The sequence below is a fragment of the Drosophila bipectinata genome, chromosome 3L (genome assembly GCF_030179905.1).
Source record: "Drosophila bipectinata strain 14024-0381.07 chromosome 3L, DbipHiC1v2, whole genome shotgun sequence".
Lineage (NCBI taxonomy): Eukaryota > Metazoa > Arthropoda > Insecta > Diptera > Drosophilidae > Drosophila > Drosophila bipectinata.
In genome coordinates, this window is record NC_091738.1 from 20,041,828 (window position 1) to 20,062,415 (window position 20,588).

The 20,588-nt window shown below is 43.9% G+C and overlaps 1 protein-coding gene across 1 annotated transcript; it reads right to left on the reverse strand.

The window, feature by feature from the left end:
- Positions 1-7,038: 7,038 nt before the first annotated feature.
- On the reverse strand, positions 7,039-10,249 carry t-Grip128 (testis-specific gamma-tubulin ring protein 128). Its single transcript, XM_017235052.3, has one exon. The coding sequence runs from the start codon at positions 10,171-10,173 to the stop codon at positions 7,147-7,149; it is 3,027 nt and encodes a 1,008-aa protein (XP_017090541.2). The 5' UTR covers positions 10,174-10,249; the 3' UTR covers positions 7,039-7,146.
- Positions 10,250-20,588: the final 10,339 nt, after the last annotated feature.

Consider the following 20,588-nt stretch of genomic DNA (forward strand, 5'->3'; position numbering starts at 1 on the left):
GAAGCGGAAAATGCAACTCCCGGACTTCACAACGTTTTTGGGTTAAGTCCGGGAAGCTTCCCTGCGTTTCTGCCAGTTGGAGGATGCTTCTCGAAGCGATTTCTCATTGCTTTAAGTTGGAATGCCCGGGTTAAGCTGCTCATATTTACAAAATGTCTAATGAAAATATTTTTCTGCTGCTCCCGCCACTCCCACGCCCCCACTCCCACTCCACTCCACTCTGCAGCAAAAGCTGCTTGCCTGAAAAGGCAAGAAAAAATCAAATTAGTTGCATGAATGGCGTTGGCAAATGCGCTGGACGGATTAAGGGGGCGTGCCATGGGAGGATAAGGAGCACCAGCAGCCGCACCAGTTCCATGTGGATTTTGTGATTCATGTTTGTGTGCTAATTGCAACACAGGGGGTGGTCTGCGGGGTGGCCGGGTCGGGGTCTTATCAGAAATTCTTATCGCATTACTTACTTATGCCGTTTACTTGGTTATTTGTCATAATTATCTGGCAACTGGGAAGATTCATTTGGCAAAGGTCTCTATTCCGGAGCTATCTCGGCTCCATTTGAGGGTCCTTGCATTGAGAGCATTGAAAATTGATGTCCTTCAGGACGTCCCCGTACCAGCGTCCCCCCCCAAAACTGTCACATGAGCGGCCTCCCTGCCCCAAAAGGCATTTGGAATCCCAACTTTTAACTCCGTCCGCTGGCTGGATGGCGCTGGCAAGCTTTTGAATGCTGCATGAGCCGAACAAAAAATCAGATAGCGCATTTAAAATGGAAAATCGGGAGGGAGGAGCTCACAAAGCGCACGACTGAGTAGATGAGCATAGAAACAACAAGAAAATAAAGGACCTGGTGCTGCTACAGAATTCGAAGGAAAAAAAACAGACCATAGGGCGACACACATACTACAACAGAAAGAAAGGCGAAGGGAAAAATAAAAATCAAAAGAAAATTGCAGCCAGAAAAAAAATATAACCCTAGACATACATATATATATGAAGCTAGGGATTTTTTGAGGGATGCGGAAATCTGTATCAAGTAACTGAGCCGCGCCAAGCGGCAGCATAGTGAAAATGCAACTGTGCGGAAAACTGTGCGAACATTTTCATTTTCAATGCAGCTCTTGGCACACAAAACACACACAGGCACACACACACACACACAACATTAACAGCAGCGACAACAACAACAAGTACAATAATAAGAACAACATCAACAGTAACAAGAACTAGCAAATAGACAACTTTAAGTACACGCATGGATACACACACATACTGTGGCAGGGACTTGCAAAGAAATCGCAGAAAATCGCTTAGAACTCAGAGCCCAAAAAAATAGTGGTAGTAGGAATTGGAGCCAAATACTAGAAGGCAGTACACAGAACACACAAAAGCATATGGATGTGCAGAGAGGGGGTGCAGTAGGGAGTGTGGCAAGGAGGGCACTGGGTCGCACCCCCACTTGTACTGCCCACTCTATTCTCCCCGCGGAAAATGTTGAAACCTGTGGAACCTGGCAGCGGGGATCAGTGGGGAGGTCAGGGGCCAAAAACGTCTCTGACTTTTCTTTCAATTTGCAACATTTTCTGTTGCACGTTCCAAAAATAACTTCCGCCAGCGCAGTCGTTGCTGCAGTCGCAGTTGCAACCTGATTTGGTTCCGCCTTTTGGAGCGAAATTGCAGGAAACATTTCTATTTAAAGTCTGCGCCCGATTCTAGTTCCCTGCCTCCAACCACCCGCAAAGTGGTTGAGTATCCGCTAATGGCTTCAGCCTGGCCACAAAATTTAGACATTCCAGTCTTTAAATTGTTTAATCTTTTCCTGAAAACTTTACTAAAATGTCTATATACTCGTATATGAATTTTGATTCTAATCCTAATGGCTTCCAAGCCACTTAATAGTATGCCAAGTATTCATATACTTTACGATTTTTTATTAAAGGTTAGTTATAATAAGCATTAAATTGCCAATAAGCTTAATATAAAATAAAATAAATTTATAGGAGGAAAATGTAAGTGCAGTGGAAGAGAATGAGTACCGGGTATCATCGGTATCGGGTATCGTCGGGTATCGTCGATAAAAACGACTAAAGGCGTCCTTTATTGTCATTTTTATATAATTAGCAATAAAATTTATATTTAAATTCAATTTTATTTTTAAATTTCAGGAAAATGTTGACCAATCTTTTTTTTTTAATATTTACTTTAAATATTATTAATGAAAAAAGACTAATCCTGTATGATTAATTACTCAAAATATAAGAACGGAAACCCCAATTCAAAATAACATTTCATGTTCATTCATTCGACAACAATAATATTAAGCATTTTTTACTTTTTATGTTTAAAAACTACGACAAAAATATTATTTTAAGCTTGAAATACTACTAACAATGCTTTTTTCATCCTCGATCCTTTTCATACATTTTGTAACTTCCCTACAGTGTTCCTTCAACGTGATTTAATAATTGAAAAAATATATATTTTGCCAATCATAACAGTTTTAAAATATTACATAAAAATAAAACACTGCCTAAACAATTTTTTTTTAAGGATTTACTTTGACTCTGATATGGCTACCAGTTGCTCTTGAAATCGCATTTTTTATATCTATTTGTTTATAATTTACGAAAAATTCAATTAGCTGGGCTGTCGAAAACAGCAAACATTTGAGCCTGAGTGAGTTGGGGTGGAAGCCTGCCCCTGTCCCTACTCCCTGCTTAGCCACATTAATAAAATAAACTTTCTTTGACTGGGCTGCCAATCAGTTGGTTGGGAACCCGGGCCCAGGGAAGCCCTCAATAAGCCCACATAAAACTCGAGAAACAATGGCCAGCCGGTACAGTGGAGCCAGCCGAAATGAACTTCCTGCGGAAGGTGAAACAATGACAGAGCTTAACTAACAAGTCTCGTCTTTATCAGCCATAAGCACTCGTCGTCCTAAACGGTTCCCGTCCACAGACTTTTCCAACCACTGTGCCCGGTTGGGGGCCATTAGCAAACTTTCCCGAAAACGAAAACGGGAAAAAACGAGTTAGCTGCTAGCTGGAGAGCGGCTGAAAGTCTGCTTCTATGTTAAATGAATTGTTGTCTTAACTACGAGACAAGCCCCCTCTTCTCAGTCCTAGTCACAGGTGCAGGGTGTGTGTGTCTATTAAAATTGTGGGCGTGGCACAGCAGCCAAAAAAGTTTCAAAAAAAAGTTTCGCAAAATTCATTTTTCGAATAGTGGTCAAATAAAATAAAAAGCGAGGTTCTTTAAAAGAAAAAAAAACGGAATTTTAGCAATAAAAATAGTTGGTTAGATTTTTAAGATAAAGCTGAAAAAGTTAATACTCTAAGGATAATAAAAAATACCTTGAAATAATGTTGAATTTCATCACAAAAATCTTACAGGACTAGAATTCCAAGTCCAAACCTAAACCGTTCACCTTTACTTCCTTCCTGGCAAACTTCTCGCCATAATTACAGTGCCCCGTTGAAGAGTATGAAAAGTTTAAATAACTTTGGCAACTAAATTTAAGTTGCGATGGGATGGGCCAGGATGGGGTGTAGTCAGGGCGAGCCGAGGGTCGTGACAAAGTTGGGAGCAGATAAAAACTGCAGCAGACGCAAAACTAATTTGCGTGGTTATGTAAATTAGAGTCGGAGAGCTGCTGCGATAAACTTGTTGAGGGCGAAGCAGGAACGAGTAAAAAATCGTAGCACAAATGCGTAAACAAGGTGTGGATAATGTCGACTGGGTGGTTGTGGGTGTGGGTCTGGGTGATGCATCTAAACCAAAGCCCTACCACTCACCTTGAAGCTCGGTCGAGTCCAGTGGGTAAGCTCTGGCAAACTCCCACAGTTCTCGGCAAAAGTTCAAACACAGCTGAGGCGGTTTAGTTTACCGAGATGTGGGCGTGGCAGCGCTCAAGACCTGCTTACGAATATATATGTATACAGAGAGTATGTGTGCTTTGCAGCCGTAATCCTGTAACCACAAACAGATAACAGAATCGTCGGCGCAGGAGACAAAGACGCCGTCTGCCTCAAACAACTAAATAATGTGCAGCAAATTTAGTGCTAGTTTAGGAGTATCTCAAAGATACAGAGGCACTTATAAAAAAAACCTTTAAATAAGATTATCAATAATTGAAATTTCTCAGATCAAAAAATCTATACCAAAGCTATTCAACAAATATTATTTAAACTAAATGGTCTAGAGATTAAAACTAGTAATGCCACTTGAAAAAAAATATACGAGAGTTAGGCCTATTTAGAATTAATCCTCTTAGAAAGAATTTAAATTGTTTTCTGTGGAATATGAAGAATTTTTGCCAGAGCCTAGCAATAATTTGGTGCCAGACTGGCAAGGGCATGACTGAAAATGCATCCTGCAGATACATTGTCGGCTGTCTTGGCAACCGCAGGGGGCTTTGTGGGAATGGGGAGCCCTTCCATCCCACCCTCTCCAAGTCATATTAATAATTTTGTTGGGATTTGAACTTCATCCAATGCAACTGCTCCTGTACCTCAGACAGTGGCAGGAGACCACAACAACTTGCAGGATGCAGCCTCCGAGCCAGTGGGGATACGAGCTGTTACCATGGCCATTAAAGCTTAGTTACAATTGCCTCCCCCGGCCCCATACATTTCATTATATACCCATTCGTAGTTTTGTTTACTTGCTTACTATGCAAACGCAAAAAAGACGACAGCAAAGTGCACACGCAGGCTCTGCAGATGAGCCAGTAGCACCTGGCAGGGATGTGCACCTGTTGTGGGGCTTTGATTTTGCGCAGATTTAGATAGATTGCCACTCTGAGTACCTGAGTACTTGATGGCAAATTGAAGAAGTTTTGCCAGCCATCGTGTGAATGTTATGTCGGGGCTTTACGAACGAGAGTTCCCAGGGTGTCCCAGGGAAGGGTGCAGCGCCGAAGACTCATATTTTCATGGGAAAATATCTGGCTAGAGATTGATAATTTTTCCCGGGGTAGCGCATCAATATTGACAAAGTTTCCCACAAACAAACACACAAACAAGACGCCCACACATTTTTCCAAAGGCTCTAATTAGTCGCCTCCTTGGCTCCGACATGTGATATTTTTAGTGGCAGGCGGGTTGTTTACTGAGTTGCAGCCGCAAGAGCGACCCTCATTTATTTTTAGCATCTGCATAGACTCGATTCGATTTATTTCCGGGGCCGATAGTGACATGGAAATCAACTCCGGTGGTCCTGGGACAAATGCCCCGGAAAACCCAGCCATCGACGGCGGATTGTTTCATTGAAAAGTGTGGCACGGGCCACAAAATGCCACCTTCTGCTACACCTCCTCCACCTTCAACGGCAAAGGCGACAAAGAGCAAATAAGCAAATATTTATTGTTTACCTTGACGGCTCTGTGAGAAACTCATTAAATCGGGACTGCCAGAGTCCAAACATCCACGGATATAAAAATATCAACAGCGAAATCAATACATTGCCCAGCCGGATGGAAAAACTAACCCAAAGAGTAAATAATAAAAAATTTAATTAGAGTTTTCGATATTAAATAAAATGCCGCAGAAGAGCAACAAAGTGCCACTAAATTGAAAAATTTGAAATCGAGCTGAAACCGGAATGGCAAAAGCAAAGGCAAAGCTCAGAGTCTGTGAAATTGGAAATGGAATGAAATAAATCTCTGGACAAACAAAAATTTGCCCGCTAAGTTGGACCTGCACAGAAATCACACAAAAATTTCCATTGGACTAGAAAAGGGTATGGGCGTGGAAATGGTCATGGAAATGGCAATGGCGATGGCGATGGCCATGGCCAAATAAAAACTAATGGTAAAAATGTAAAAGGTATTTAAAATGTTTTTCAAATGCGGTTGCAGTGGTTTTCATATGTGGCCGGCAAAGTAAATGAAACATTTTTGCACCGAAATGAGAAATGAAATGAAAAATGCTTCTGTTTGCGACTTTGTCTGTCTGTCAGGACACACAAGATTAAATAAATCGTGACGTGCATTATTTATTATTAAATTTATCTGCTTATATACGATATACATAAATATAGGGTCTCTCCTAGCCCCTTTAAGGGCACTGCACTTGAATGACAAATTTTAAGGCGTGATTCTGGCCTGGTCGCGGCCAGATAATGAGAAAAAATAAATGCGAGCCCATAAAACGTCTAGTTCCGCACATAAACCTGTCTCTCTGATGGTTCCATCGCCTCTCCGGCTGGCACAGATTTCCTCGTTTTACGACCAGCCACTCCACTCCGCTGTCTGATGTCAGGGGCATAAACCAGCAGATCCGCCCACGCAATAAAAAATGTTAAAAAACAGGAAGGGAGAAGGGAAATCACACCAGCGGGTAGGTGGAAACTGTACACAAATTACCAATTTTTAATTTGAAAATGCGCCGCAAACTTTAATTAGCCATTCCCTTGTCCAGGGTAAAGTTTATGGCACTTGGCGCCGGACGCCGAAAGCCGCGCCAGGTCCGGTGCATATCAAGACTTTAGTATTTATTGGCCAACAAGGCGCTAGTGCAATTTATGGGCCAGAGTGTGAACGTGTGTCCACACCACTCAAACGACCCACCCCATCACCGCCAGCGAGGCCGCAAAATCCACAGAATAATTTCGGTTTCTGGCTGTGATTTGGCTTTGGATTTGGCATCGTCATGGCCATCGCAATAGCCATTGCCATAGCTGGTGTTCTAATTTGCCACGCTTTTTTACGGAACATGTGTGCCGGCTTTGGCCAAATTTGGGCGTGGGAGTGCGCGTGTGGAGCTTGTGGCTTCCACCACGCGCTAGAAATAAATTTTGCCAGCACCAAACGATTTAATTTGCGGTTTCTGTCACAGGCAACGCACACGCGCACTGCAAAATTGATAAAACTTATTTGCGGATTGGCTGGCGATAAAAAAAATCCTGGGATCCGGGGCCGCAACAAGCCAACAAACAATTAAGCAACAAATCAGATATAAATTCTGTCAAATTTCTGAAATTTAAGACTGTCCGGACAAGCTTATCTCAACAGCGATAATCTTTGAGTGAAACACTGGGACGTAATTTTTAAATTTATTCATCAACTAAAATATGCTTTTTGAAATACTTTTAACAATTTTAAACATCCAAAATTAACAATGGTAGAATAATATAATAAATATATTCCATTTAGGAAAAGTGAATTAACTTCACGCCGAGGTGGGAGGCCATTACCTTGCAGTGCTTGTGGATCCTCTGGAGGTAGAAGAACCTTAGCCATTCGAACTTAATCTCACAAGTGGTCCTTGGCTTTTGAACTTCAGTATTGTTGAGGACAGACCAGGCCTTCATCCACAAGCTGTACAAGACTTCGCAAAAACCCAAAAACTCCTCCATCCTGCTGGCAAAATTTCCCTTGGACATCACCTCACTGACTACATGGCCTACTTGCCGAAGGAACCACTCCTGCGCCTGTCTGAGTTCGCGGATCGTGCATTTTTTCTGGAGTTCTTCACTCTGATAAAGGATTTCCTCGAGCCGCTTGACTTTTCCCGATCCCTTGAGCTGTTCCTCGAGAGCTTTTTCCAAAGAGTTTCGGAGGACCAGGAGTGCCACCTCCAAATCTACAAATCGGCTGATCTTCAGTGGAGGTAGTCTCTTCAGCCTATAAAGGGTCCAGTGAATGCTAAGAATCAACCGAAAGCAGGAGTTCAGTTGATTGAAGTGTACCTGGGGCATCACCTGGTTGAGAAAAATATCAAAGCCCACAGACACGGTAAGGAAGTTAGGATGAGACCCCTCAAGGTTCACATGGAATAGATTGGCCAGGTTGGGGTCCTGAGAATCTACAATCGCCTTCATCTTCTTTTTAGCTTTTTCCACACTTTTCTTCGACAGTAATCCGAAGAAATCCTCAAATTTCCTGCGTAAGAGGTCGTATTTTTCCAGAGTGTAGACGGACCTGAGGTGGTTTACAGCCTTGGGAAGCTTCAGCTCCGTCATGACCACATGGGTCACATAAGAGTTGGCCATAATACTGCGTCTCCTCAGGCCGACTGCCAACTGATCCCAAATAATCTCCTCGATTGGCGTGTACTCCACACAGGAGTTGAAGTTCTTGACCAGCTCCTCCACAGAACACCTGGCTGGGTGTCGGGGATCGGGCCTCGTCTCTATGTGAAAGGCATAAAACAAGCGCCGAACTATCTTCTCCTCTTCGTACTTCTGCTGCTGCAATATATCTGGTGCATAGTTGTTTTCCATCACCTGATCCGTCTGGTAAGGAAGCAATTCTTTAAGCACGGCTTCCATCAGGAAGTTGTGGAGTGACACCTTGAATTTACTGCCGTGCAGCGAAATGAAGTCACCCATTCTCCGGGTGTCGTAGAGCATTGCCACAGCTTGGCTGGCCTCGTCCAGGTGATTCTGGAGCACTTTAAGTAGACGTCCGCCCAGATGGACGTCCTCCTCTTGTAAACAGCTTTTTATGTCGTACTCGGTTCGCCCGTCGACTTGCAGCTTCTGGAAGGGAAACTCGTCCTGCCAGTCCTGGAACTCCCCGGTGGTCCACCAGCAGTCTATGAAGTGACAGTAGGCCTGGAGCGAGTGTAGGAGCAGAGCGGCACTCAGGGATCTTTCCTCTTTGCTGTGCCCAGGCGTGGAACACTTTAGGGCAAGGGCATCCAGAAGTCCGAGGACACACAGCGCTGGCCGGCCCACCACCATCGGATCGGGAACTTCAGAGAGAAGCTGCAGCCTCGGCATTGCGTCCTTGGAAATATTTAGAAAGTGCCTAACAGTGGGTGCTTCCCTGCCCGTTGCCAAACGGCGTTCGTAGTAAACCAGAAACTCAATTACTGGGCGCAGCAGTCGAAGAACCGCCACAGTGAAGTACGATACTGTCTCCAGTCTCAAACCACCGACTCGCGGCGTGGCATTAGTCTCTATTAATTGTCGGAGGTCGCCCATCTGATCCAGATACTTGAAAACCTCACCTATGACAGGTCCTTTCAAAAGTTTGCTCACGACACATGTTTTGGCTCCTGTAGTGAGCACTACAACTCCGCTGCCCTTCATCTGGAATTGGCTATTGTCCCTAGAGATGAAAAACAGGATGAGCAGCTCCCTCATTAGCTGGTGCTCCTCAGTCATCCTGCGCAGAGAGCTCTGGCTCTCCCGCAACTTATTAAGCATCCACCCGCCGTAGTTGTAAAAGAAGCTGCTCGGCAGAGCCCGAGATTGCTGGTGCACGTGTATGTCAACCTGCCACCAGGGCGTGTAGATCCTGGTGAGCAAGTCGTTCGTGCCCCGGTAATAGTTGACCTTTGTTGGTCTTTCTAGAGAGGAGTCCACCTGGGTGAGGTTCATCAGCAGGTTCATCCTGGCCTCGTTGGTGGAGAAGTCCTCCGAGACATACACCTCCTGAAGATGCTGAGCCATGCAACTGGACCCCCACGCACCCTGAGGCGTAGGTGAGTCCATGGAAAGACTAAAGGTGGCGTTTTCCAGATTGGCACCGACTTCCGGCATACTGGGGCCTTTGTATTCATTCTGAACGGTGGAATTCCGTGCTTCAGGTATGTAGAATCGAGGCGTATTTTTTGGTGTTTCAGCGTGACTATTCTCCGCCCATTCTGTTGTTGTCTTGCCAGAATCTCCCATCGAGCCTCGGGCGTAACCGCCGTTGGGAACGTGCGACACTTCAGCGCCATCGGTAGCCAGGGCCAGGGCCATCAAAATTTCCTCTCTTTTCTGGAGCATCTCTTTCCGGTTGCGGCGCACCTCATAAAAGGCCTTGTAGTTCACCGAGAGCATAAAGTCCAGGAGGCACCACTGCAGATTCTTCTGGAAGTGGTTGACGCAGAGCGGATGTTTCAGCACCACAAGGGCCAGTTCCTTGAAGGTTTCCCCGAACTCGGGCAGGAATTCGCTACGATACCTCTCGATAAAAAGGTTCATGGTATGCAACACGGACTCGGGGCAGACCTCCTCGTTCGCAAACGGCTTCAAGCGCTTGTTGGCGAAATCTAAGCACCTCTCGAAGGTGGCCGGATCCACCGGCTGGTTAACTTCCTCGCTAGAGTTCGGCTGGTTAACTTTCTCGCTAGAGTCCGGCTGGTTAACTTCCTCGCTAGAGTCCGGCTGGTTACCTTCCTCTAGGAGCAGCTTGACCAACTGCGGCACGTTGCGGGACATCACCTGCTGGCGAAGATCCATTTTTTCTGAATAGGATTTTAGAAAATTATCAATGTATTATATGTATAAATGTACAAATGACGTTTGAGAAGTGATAGTTATACTGAAAAGAAAAGAAGAGTGCCTCCTGTTCTAACATTTATGATTTGAACAAAACACAATTCCATTTAAGAAATTTCCATTGCAGTGCCGTATTATACGCCATTGTGTCCTTTGAGTAACTTTTTTGTCCAGTGCCCAAGTACAATGCGTCCTGCAAGCAGCTTACTTTGTTCTTCAATGGCCAATACCAGCACAGCTTACCAAATACTTAAAGAGTATTCGAACATGCAAATTCCTGTGGCATTCAGAAGTGGGCCAACGGCAGCCAACGGAAGGACCTGAGTGACCCACTTGGGCATCCTTTTCTCGTTTGCTTGACACTCCACCGGCATCTCAGCATCCCGGCAAAACACATGCAATTTTGCTTTATTTTATTGTCGGACAAGATAAATACCAAAATATTGAATATGTTCCATGGGGGGACGCAAAGAAATGCACATGGACACGGAGCAAATATTCCAAGGGCGACAAATGCCGGACCGGAGAACTCTTTGCAGAGGGGCAAGCACCAAGGGAGGAGCTGTCCTGTGGACCGGACCAGGGCCATAACTCAAATGCAATCGAGCATATTTGCTGCAGCAGAGCACAAATAAACCCAGTTGCCTTTCACAGGTTCCCACACAAATGAGCAGATGCTGGATGCTTCTCAAATATAGTTTTAAATATTCGCCAGAATTTGTATATTCCTCGACATGTGTACGCAATCCTCGATAGGAGCGTTTCGGCCAAAATGTATTCCCATTCAAAACATTAATTCACTGCCAATAACAAGTTTTTTCGCCCAACTCTCTTGGCCACAAGCCGAGGGGTGGAATGAGAATGGCCAAGTGGAATAACAGCCAGCCGCAGTGGAATGACAATCAATGAAATCTTCAAATTATTTTTCCTACACTTTTTAACTGAGCATCTAGAGGATGACAGGAAACTTTGCCAAATATTTGGCCAAATATTAATTTGCTGCCAATGCAAACTTCTTGCAATATTTTTTCTAGTGACCAACTCCGATGTGCATCCTGCGGCAAATCTGAAGGTGGCCGAGAGAAAAAAAACGCAGGAAAGTGGGAGAAATGCGATAGACAACAAATTTGCAGAGGACATTTTGCAGAAGGAAAGTTTTGCCGAGGCTGGGTGGGTGGCGAGATGAAATCTGTACCAGAAAACAAAAGCCGAAATCTAGAAAAACAGGGAAAACTGTTTGAAGGCAAACTTGCCGCACCAGAAACTTTCTTTCGCACTTGGCGAAAAGTAAGCGAAAACTTAATAAAGATCGCAGCTGACTTTCAGGACTCGGGGCTCGGGACTCGGAACTCTCCGCACTCAAGCATCAGGACTCTGTGAAGGAAGGACGCGATGTTGACAGCTTTTTGGTCAATGGGCAGAAGGACTGCAAAGTCGACTGCAGTGCGACCACAGCCTGTCGAAATTAAACCAAACTGAATTTGCACTTACACTCCTGCCAGACGCCACCCCGCGAAGGACGTGCGGCCGGAATCCTCACCCATCCGAGGACCAACTCCATTCGGGAGCTGTCGAAATTGTCACTTTCGCAATTCCCTCAATAGCTGACTGGAGACAATGGCGGGAATCTGGCGTCAAGAAGCGCGTAAGTGACATTTATGCGCCTGGGCCAAGGCAACTGGCAACTTGCAACTTGCTTCTTGCTTCTTGCCGCTTGATGCTTGCAACTACTTCTCTAAACTTTCGCCCAAGGCCAATGAGGATGCCGCATTCGACCCAAGTTTGTTTTAATAAATACCTTCATTGTCTCCGCCACCTGGCTGGCAGTGGGTGGATCAAAACTTTTCAACAATTCACCCACTCATCGACAGTTCCCGAGCAGTTGTCAGTCCGCGGCACAATGGAGCCAGTCGCCAGAAAACAATCAGCCCCAGAAGCCAAGGCAAATGCGAAAGCCTCAATCACAGCCTCGGAATGCAAACAAAAATGACTTCTTTTAATGAACTTTTTCCTCAGACAGCCACGATTGTTGCAATTAACGCAACTTGGCTTCGGGAAGTTATTTCGAGGCATATGCTGCCGTCCAGAGATACCAAAAAAATGACTCAGAAATGGGAAGACGTAAATTGCGAAAGTTGGAAAAATATTTAAACAAGAAGGCTGAGGATTCTTCTTGATAATTAAGAAACAGGGAAATGTATAAGGAATTGTTATTGAGTCTTAAAATACCAAAATATCATGCTTCTTACTTTAATTTTATTTTAGCTTGCAATGTAATAGTTTTTAATTGTTTTTAATTTAAATCAACAGACTCTTATTAAGCTTCTATTATAGTGTATTAACTTATAGTGTATTTTCCAATTTTTTTTATTTTTCCTCCAATAGCCAAAGTATATATTTGATTATTTCTTTTTAATCGGATCTGCAGCTTTACTTTTAATTTATGCAATCGTTTTCATTTAAAATGTGTTGTTAATAAGCTTAACCAAATAATTCTCAGAAAATTGTTTGTATACTTGGTAATCCTTAAATGGCTTTAACTAAAATATTATTTCTGTGTTGAGTTGGTGGCATGTTCAGTCTGTCATGGAAAGTCAATGTCTCCCTTAAATCAGGCTGCAACTCACCTCTGTCGCTGATGGGCCTCATTTAGCAGAGATTCAGTGGCGGATCTAGGGGGGGGCGAAAGGGGCAAGCGCCCCGGGCGCCAAGTCCCGAAGGGGCGCTAAATCGAGCTCGGCTAACACTGTATGTTTCGAGAATTCATATTTTCCCGCGGCGCTACGCACGTGGGCACGCACTAACACAAGTGCTGAGTGTTTCGAGACATGTGATCACAAGGAAACGAGGCGCTCGAAACGTACGTCATAACAGCAAACGTCATAACAGTAATTTCCAGGAATTTCTTTCTTGGAGAAATTGTGAGTTGCTAGGTTATGAGCGCGTTTGCTTACATTTTCGAACATAAATTTTAAAAGGCACTGGCGTAGGGCATATCTGCGCCATATATGTGTATATATGTGCGGGGCTAAAGCTCTGAGAACACATCCATTTACACATAACCTTAAGGTAGGGTTTTTCTTTTATAGTGTTTCATCGGGGTACTGATGCTTTTTATAATTATTTATCGAATATTACTCATTTTACCTTTTTTTCTTGATATTCTAAAAACGAATTTGAGTCAATTGCCTGACATCGAAAATGCATTTTCACATGTATACATCTTAAAGAGTAGATTATTTTAACAGTAATATTTTGTTTTCATACAAAAACACAACATTTAATGTATTTTTATGATGCATCTAACGAAAGAATAAAAATGAAATATAATTCTTCATACCTATAAGCTTTAGATGATATAACCTTTTACACACCCAAAATACTTTGAATTTTATTCATATAAAAAAAAATTAACGCGTTCATATAGCAGAGAGGGAGGGGGGGGGGGGGCGCAAATTTTTCGTTTTGCCCCGGGCGCCAGCAATTCTAGATCCGCCACTGCAGAGATTTCTTATCAAACGACCGGATGTCGGACGAACTACCTCATCTTGAACACGTTGGCTATTTTTAAACACAGCTCCCCGAGATGGACTCACATCTGGCCGCCAGGAGCGCCCGGGCCCAGAGCCACCAGCCCCCAGCCAGAAGCCCACAAAAAACGCTTCCCAAAGCCAAAGGCCAATAGCACCTCCCCGTCTGAAGAGAATCGTTCTCGTAATTTGGAGCTATGGGCAAAGTTAATTAGTTGTGATTTTTCAAAGAACATTCAAAATCGATGCCGGCAACCGAAAACACAAACAAATAATGTCAGCCCGCGGCTGTCTGGCGATCGGAGGGGGATATGTCCGTGGTTGGGTGGGGGAAACTCCAGCCAGGCGTGGCACATGTTGAGTGTATAAAATTTTGATGAATGTTTTGTTTACAGCGTCAGTCGAACAACATCCCCCTGCCCCTGGCCCCCTTACAAGGGGTTGATTGCAAGGGGGTGCTTGCGAGGGGGATATCCTGGGGCAGGGGCGGCGGCTGCAACAGGGCGGCGCTGCATTTGACGGCATCTGGGATGCGACACACACATGTGCCCCGGGTGCTGCGGCCGCAGATTGGAAATGGAAATTGAATGTGAATTATATCGGATATCCAGACACAAGACCCAGAGCCCTGACCTCACGCCTCTGTGAACTATACACGGTAAAAAATCTTGAGCGTCTTGAATTGACCCTGGGATCTATCCCCGCGATTCATAAAAACTTTTTATAACATTTTTAAAAAGAACTTCAAAAGGAACATTTGCATATCGGTAACTTGTACTTCATCTCTTATAAGAGAGCCTCTTATAAAAGGAATACCAGTTTCTTTTCCAAGAAATTCCCACATCTAAAACAATATTTTTTTTTGTGCATCGATTTGAAGTTCAAATGCAGAGCAGATGCCATAAATTACGGAGCGTAAACAGACTGCAACTAATTAACAAGAAAATGCATCATCTGTAGCTCAGATATTCCCAAACAATTTCAAGCATATTTTTTCGAACAAGACTTTACTATTTTTGGATATGTTCTCACAGCTTCACCTGTGAGCTGGGAGGGCTGGGGACCAAAAAAGTAAATTGGCTCAAATTGGAATGACATGTTGAGCCCCTCGGGTAGCATTTATTTTCCTAATCAAATTTTCCTTTCTTTGGCATTGCTGAAAATAATAATTTAAATATTTCGCCCTGCGGACACGGGCGGCAGGAAATGCCATTTGGGCAACTGGATGGCTAACAAGCTGGCCAACAGCAACAGCAAAGGCAGCAACAGCGGCATCGGGAAACAAGGAAAAACTGGAGTAAAAGCCTCTCAACAATGGGAAAACTTAACTCTGCCGCGAGCCACGCACACACCCACCCTTACACCCATACACCCTTGGACAAACACACACAGAGAGACACACCAACAAACGATACAAAAGAAGCCGAAATCCTGGGAAGAAATTAGTTTCCCTTCGTCCTGCCCTCGTGGCCCGGGGTCCTTGCAGTTCTGTTCTCCTTGTTGCTACCACGGCTCCTGCTACTAGTGCTGCTGCTGATGTTCTTGTTGTGGGCAGCTCACAAAATTGGCAAATACAAGCGGGCTTAGGCCACAGGAGCTGGCGAAAACAAAAAGCGGAAAATTCCTCAGCGGCGACAAACATACACACCAAAAAATGTTGGCAATGCAAAAACTTGTATCGTCGCAAAGGGAGAAAAATGCAGGCCGCAGACAGACGCAGACAACAGCCCACAAAGTGGGTGCCAACAAAAGGCGAGGGGGTGGCTTGGGCAGGGGTTTGGGATGGCACTCCCCAGATAATTGGAATTGGTCCGGCCCCCGACAGCTATTTAACCGAGTCCAGAGACATATCCACCAGGAATTTTCCGACTAAACAATGTTTTATTCCCTATAATCCTTAAAGTGTTTTCAGAAAAAAAAAATAAAATCATAAATTATTATTTTAATATATTTAGAATCCTATCGTCCAAAAATTAAAACATTTTTTTTAGTTCTTACATATATCTTTTTTTTTAAATATACATATATTTATCAAAATTCTATTGGTTTACCAAAAATAAAGTATCTTTTATAGAACCACTTTTAGAAAAAAACTCTTTAAGTTTAAAACCAGTTGAGCTTTTGATATCCATATATTTTCTTTAAAAATAATCATAAACAAAACACCCGAGTAACTATTTATAAACTTTACTGTCACATCTCAAACACCAATATTTATATGATAAAGTGCCTCAGACATTTTGAATTTTAAACACAAATCATAATAATAATTCGGCTAACCGAAGTTCCACTGTCTTCGTTCCGACCACCCAAATTCCATGGAAACATAATCCATTTTTGCAATACCTTGTTATTTTTGAGTCTAGCCAAAGTTATCGTAGCTTCTACATGCGTAAATATGAATACAAACTAGAGTTGGGCCAAAAAAAGCCAAACAAAGCCCACGTGCATGCCTCGGCCATGGAAAAAAGCAGAAAATAACAAGAAAACATTCAACAAGATGATGAAATTCCAGGGATGCCAGTGGAGTGTCGTCGCCATTTTCGATGCCGTTAGTCGTTGGCCTGGCCAAAAGTTTTTGGCCACAAACAGACAGAAGCCCGGTGGCCCAGGAGCAGGTGTCGTTAGGGCCGCACACGCCGAAAATTTCAATAGTAGCGAAAGTTTCATTGACTTGACAGGTGGGCTAAGCCCACCCCGCCTCCGAAAGCAGCTGTAATTGTTGCCGTTTAAATTCCCATTAAAAGCGGCTCGGCTAGGCAAATGGCTTCCACTTGCCCGCCGGCCGGGAAGCTGGCCAGGAACCGGCACGCCAGTGGGGCATCCCGGGAAGCATCCAGCAAAATATGTCACAGCATTTAAGCCGAGTCGGGGAAGACAACAGAAGGCCTCGGGATCGGTGTCTTGGCTGCTATTCGAAGAGGCCGCCCGCTATTAACAAACCATAAAGTAATTTCTTGCTTTCCTGCACGGAAATTAGACATTTTGTCAAGGGAACACTCTCTCCGGGCCAGGACGGCGGTGCTACTACCGTCAATGCTCCGCCTGCGGCCCACAACGGCGGGGACCACAATACCAGGAACAATAACCGAGAAGAAACGGAGGAATTGTGCACTCGGAAAAGGCAAATGTGATTTAAATTGTATGAATAATGAGCTTTCTTGACTGCCAGGAATTTCGAGACATAAAATAAAACGTAAAATATTCCTCTTAATGTTAGGGAAAAATTTAACAAAAGTTTCAAAAGTTAAATCATCGTTTTCCCCAGTGTATATAAAACATAAGCTTGTCGAGGACTGGGAACGGGCCAACTGCGTGGCAAGTTGAAAGTGAAAATATTATAATGAAGTATGTTGTTAGCTGTTTCGAGATTTTCAAATGTATCCATCAGATACGGGGCTGCTGCTCATCTGGCCGGCGACGAAGACCAGGACGAGGAGACGAAGAAACATTTCGAAAGTAAACAAGCAACGGCGGCAACAAAAGTTTGTCTATTTAAAAAGTTTCTTGCTGCACAAAAGTTATAAAACATGAAAATATTTCTTAATTATTTTTATAAACAAGCCGACAGAGGCCCAAAACCCGACGCCCCCTGGGGCGGCCGTGCGGCAGCCTTGCCCTTGCCCTTGGTCCTCGGTCCTTGGCGCTGGGTTGTTAGTGCTTGGTCCTTAAAGCTACCCAGTCTGCGGTGGCCAGTGCTACTCCACTCGATCCCGGATTTGTTTGTCTTGCTGATTTCGAGGCGCATTCTGCCCGAGGTCAGGATTCTGTTTGATTAGCATAAATATAAGGACAAGCGGGAAAAAAGGGAACTTTTCTTGCCCGATTCCGAGTATGAGTCCGAGTCCGAGTCCGGGGTTTAAATGTCTGCAAAATTAATTACGTGGGCTAAGAATCCTAGTCGATATCATGCCAATGCCTGGCCAAAGTCCGGAAAATTCCGGGTTCCTGGATGGCCAAAGAAATACGAGATGTTAGAGAGGTATAAATATTTTGTTAATTAATTGCCTCGCTGTTTGCATGGGGAATTATTGAAATATTTTTATTCGATATTTTTCTTCCATCCCGTTCCGATGTCCGCTTATATAACGGACCGGTTGTACCGCCCCCTCTAACCACTCCAGATGCCGTGCCCAGTAAATTTGATTGCCGTTATCTGCATTTTATTATGCTTTTGCCACCGCAAAAGCGACGCACAGCCATTTTGAAATGGTTTTTGATATACGAGCATGAATATGAAAATGGTTGCCATAAAATCATCCCAAAATGGATGAGTGTGGCGGCTGAATATCTGAATATCGTATTTTTTGGCGGCAGCGGTAGGTGGGTGGGTAGTGAGTCGGGTCGGGTCTGGTCTGGTCCTCCCATCACCCACTACTTCAAATAAACTAAGCCAATGATTTATAGTGTGCTGGGAGCGGCCAAACAAATTTCTATGCCAAAATGAAATTGTCAATACTTTTTAAGATGGCCAAATATTTGGCTCCATTTTTGATTACTCAATTAAGTGAACTTTAAAGTGGAAATGGCGGCTTAAAGAGCAGAGCTACAAAAATTAAAAATGCTTTCATAATTCAGAACAGAATTCAGAACACTCTGCGCAGTGCCAGGTAATTTGACAATAATTTGGGCAGTTAGCTGGCCCGATTTATCCCACTGGCCTAGAATGGAGGGATGCGCTTTAAATATTCATTTGTTGACCAAATGGAATGTGTCGCATTTTAAAGTACGTCGCTTTGCCGCCATCCATCGTGCGGCATCGCGCGGCATCAACACGCTGCAAGCGTAACATTTCAATTTGCTGCAACAAATGCTCATAATTTATAAATTTTAAATCTATTTTCGCCACAAACGACCTGAACGCTTCCCATAGAATAGCGCTGGAGTTAGGAGCATTGTGTTTGGTCCTGGCAATGGAGGATTGGGGGATCCAGGATGTATTGTTGCTGATTTATCGCGAACCGCAGTCAACGTTTGCCATTGTCTGCGTTTTTGGCACTGTTAACCCGATTTTCCACTTTTCATGCGACAACGCGACACACACAAGGATATGGATGTGGATGTGGATGTGGAAAGCCATGGATGGAGGGTTAGATGATTATGTTTACGTTGCGCCACGGTTAGATGCCGCTAATGTGGCGGAGCACGTAGCAGCCAAGTCACGTCATTCCGGCCAAGACAGAACGCATCGGGAAACGAGATCACGTCTGGGGACCGTGCGAGATTTCAAGCAATTTCATATGGCTTCCTATCGAGGAACTATCTTTCAATTAAATTCCTATACGGAAAGATGCCACTTGCCCACCCATCCACCTATACATACCTCCTCCTTAGTTCCCAGCCGCGGTTCAATTTCAATCAGGCCCAGAACTGCTGGTTCCGGCACGTTGCCCCCAAAACTAATTTCCCCTCCGAACATAAGTTTAAACTTTGGCAATAATAACTGGGGCAGCTATTGCGCCAGAGATTGTTCCACCTTAATTTGATCACAGAATCGAGCTGGGAAATATTTTCATTGCATTTTTGCGCTTGTCGCGTATCATTTTAAGCTCTTTTACATAAATTTTCCCCGCCATAAACAAATATTTTTCGGTCAGGGGCGACATGGCGCGCTTTGTCGCAGTTTTCAACTTCATTTAATTTAATTTATTTTTCAGCAGTTGGGAAATTTATGTAACAACTTTTTGGCTGCTGTGTGGCTGCGGCTGTTATTTGAAACTAATTTGCATAAAACGAACGTCAAGTGTTCCCTGCTTACCTGACACATATGTAGGTAGGATGCCCAGGACACCCGATACAAAATAAAAAAGAGATCTCGATTATAAAGCAACAGGATCCGAACAGGGCGAAATGGTCAACTCGCCATAAATTGCCCCTTGATGACTCTTTTGAAAAGGGCCAGAGACTCGGCCCTAGACTGAGACTCGCAATTCGATTTCATTTTTATGGCGCATAAATTATTCAGAGTTTGTCTATAGTCTATAAAATATTGAGCTTCGTTGAGCCAGCACTAAACAGGACATCATTCTGTTTGGTCGCCTTTGTTGTACCGCTGACCCCGCTGGCGGAAGGATGAGCAACAATCCACGGACAAGGATCCACCGACAAGGAGCAATGGCTGACCTTGTATCCCTTTTTCTAAATAGACAATTTGCCCATCTTTACGCACTATTGTTTTGTATTCTCGAGGCGATGTGGCCCCGCCATTTCGGCCCTCCCTTTCGGCCCTCGTTGGCATAAAAATCAGTTTAGTCCTGCGACAGCGCCTCGATTTATGCTACAGTCCTTTGTTGTTGCTCGGTTTCTTGTTTTCTATTTTTCTTTTTTGTATTCTGTTTGTTTTTTTTTTCATAGCTTCATAGCTTGTATTTCTTGTGTGCTTGAGTGTGTAAGCTGGCAACGTTTTTACGACTAAATCGAGAGCCACAAAACGTTACGGCAAATCACTTTTCAGCTTCAACTTTTCGAGCCAACAACAGCATATGGGCATCGTTTAAAAACAATTGGACCTTAAAGCCAGCATTCAATACAATGTTGCTGGTGTTGGGGATTTGTCGAATGAATAGTAAAATCTTGAGCCAGGACTCTTGCCTGGGCAAATCCAATTTAATTTCCATTGGTTTTTAATCCATTTAAGATGTGCTGTCCGGCCCGGAAAGTGCAGCCTCACTGTTTGCCCTCGAAAATCAAATAGCAGTGATATTGCACTTTTCCGCCTTTATTTGCCAAAGCAAAAGGATAAACAATGCCAGGAGAAGGAGGAGAGTGGATTGTGTGATTGCAATTAGTTTTTGCTGGGTGTATTGCCACAAATCGTAATATTTTTATGATAAGTACTCAGACACT

Excerpts from the sequence above, each read along its gene's own strand:
- t-Grip128 (XM_017235052.3), bottom strand. The coding sequence starts at position 10,173 with ATGGATCTTCGCCAGCAGGTGATGTCCCGCAACGTGCCGCAGTTGGTC.